The sequence below is a fragment of the Oryzias melastigma genome, linkage group LG24 (assembly GCF_002922805.2).
Source record: "Oryzias melastigma strain HK-1 linkage group LG24, ASM292280v2, whole genome shotgun sequence".
Classification (NCBI taxonomy): Eukaryota; Metazoa; Chordata; class Actinopteri; order Beloniformes; family Adrianichthyidae; genus Oryzias; species Oryzias melastigma.
In genome coordinates, this window is record NC_050535.1 from 1,034,425 (window position 1) to 1,036,504 (window position 2,080).

The 2,080-nt window shown below is 42.1% G+C and overlaps 1 protein-coding gene across 12 annotated transcripts in view; it reads left to right on the forward strand.

Annotated features, from left to right (window-relative positions):
* The window catches only part of adgrg6 (adhesion G protein-coupled receptor G6), a 56,638-nt gene extending 54,750 nt beyond the window's left edge, over positions 1-1,888 (forward strand). For all 12 annotated transcript variants that reach the window (XM_036210540.1, XM_036210538.1, XM_036210541.1 and 9 more), the window contains 5 exons: positions 68-211; positions 283-399; positions 1,043-1,088; positions 1,520-1,626; positions 1,741-1,888. In XM_036210540.1, the coding sequence (XP_036066433.1) occupies positions 68-211; positions 283-399; positions 1,043-1,088; positions 1,520-1,626; positions 1,741-1,872 (546 nt within the window). In that variant the 3' untranslated portion in view covers positions 1,873-1,888. The remainder of the gene's footprint in view (positions 1-67; positions 212-282; positions 400-1,042; positions 1,089-1,519; positions 1,627-1,740) is intronic.
* Positions 1,889-2,080: the final 192 nt, after the last annotated feature.

Genomic DNA, 2,080 nt, shown 5'->3' on the forward strand with positions numbered 1-2,080 from the left:
AGTTTTATCTTCTAAGTTTTCTTCCTCCGTCAGAGATCTGACCTTCGTTTCTTTTTCTTTTCTCCAGATCGAGTTTGAACAGACGGCGAACCCGTTGGCGCAGGTCACCCTCCCCAGCTCGCTGCTGTCCGGCGTCTCTCTGAGCGACGCCGACAGGTCGTCTCTGTCCAGGATCAACTTCGTGTTCTTCAGCAACACCAACCTGTTCAAGGTGAGGATGGAGGGCGTGTTCTTCAGGGAGTGTGGGTAGGGAGCCGGCGCTGACAGCTGTGGATGTTGCAGAAAGAGCAGGACAGCCTGTCCCTGAACAGCTACGTGGTGGCCAGCAGCGTGGGGAACCTGTCCATCAGAGACCTGAAGGACCCGGTGAAGATCCAGGTCGCTCACCTGACCGAGCAGGTACCAGATATATTTGAAACAGTTTGAACGTTTAAATTACAGTGTGCTCCTTTTTTTTAATAGTTTAATTTAAACCTTTTATTGTCTCAGGGTCAGAATTGAACTATTTTAAAGTATAAAAATGGGTCAGTTTTGTCCCAGATACACAAAAGAGTTGAGCGTAATGTATATATTTGTAATTTATAATCATGTACTTTTAATTTTATTCCTTTTTTATGTTCTTCATATATCAGGATTTTGTTAAACATTAAATTTTAAGTATGTCAACATAAAATGTCAGAAAGTGAAGGTTTTCATTTAAAAACTGTTTTTAAATGCAAAACAGGAGAAATCATTGATTAAATCCATTGGCTATAAAGTTTTAAATTTTATTTGGGAGCTCGAATGGAAAAAATTGAAGTATAAAAAAATTAGGGGGGAATAAGTGATCAGAAATTAGTGAAGAGTTATTTTATTTAAAGAAATTGAATAATTAAAGAAATGGGAAATTGAGGCGAGTTAAATTAAATAAAACATGTTTTAAAAAAAAAGCAGCAATACAAAGACAACCAAAACCAAAGTGAATTAAAATCCTGAATATTCAATTAAAACAGAAATGATTTAATCGTCTTTATTGTGTTTTTTCCTCTGTGTTCGGCGGCAGACGTCCTCCCATCGGTTCTGTATGTTCTGGGATTTCACTCTTCATAGTAAGTCCATCTACTTCACGGAAAACATTTTACTACTTAGTACATATTTTATATATTTAAATCCACATTTATAAAAAATATAAAATGTTTTGATTAAACTGTCTATAACCTTTAAAAACCCTTAAAGACGGAAACAGAAACGTCTCTGATAATCTGATTATGAACGTCTGGAATCTGAACGTCTGTAATCTGAGTGAGTCACCACCAGTGTGTGAATGGGTCTGTGACTGTGAAGCGCTTTGGGCCCTCGAAGGAGGGTAGAAAGTGCTATACAAGTATACGCCATTTACCAATCTGAACATCTGTAATCTGAACATCTGTAATCTGAACATCTGGAATCTGAACGTCTGGAATCTGAACGTCTGGAATCTGAATATCTGTAATCTGAACGTCTGCAGTTGTTGGATGTAATGTTTGCGTTTGGCCACCAGATGGCGATGGAGGCTGGAGTGAAAGAGGCTGCAGCGTCTCTAAGGAATCCACCAACAACAAAACCGTCTGTTTGTGTAACCACCTGACACACTTTGGCGTTCTCATGGTAACCGTCCTCTAAAGTTTATGATTTCAGAGTAAAATCTTCATTTGACCATAGAAACCACGTCTTCTAGAGCTGACAGATCCTCGCTTCTCTTTGACCTTCTCTCCTCTGCAGGACGTTTCCCAGACGTCATCCCAGATCGACCCAAAGAACAAGAAGATCCTGACCTTCCTGTCGTACATCGGCTGCGGCGTCTCGGCCATCTGCGCTGCCGCCACGCTCCTCACCTACATCGCCTTCGAGTGAGGCCGCTCTCCGTCCTGAAAACATGACGTTCAGCTGAAAACCTTCAGCCGCTTTCCCTCCAATTCTTCTCCGGTTTGAGGTCCAAATTACCGTCACGGCTTCACCACATCGGGCTGCACGTTGGCGCAGTGGTTAGCGCTCTCGCCTCACAGCGAGAAGGCCCCGGTTCGAATCCCGGCTGGGACCTTTCTGTGTGGAGTTTGCATGT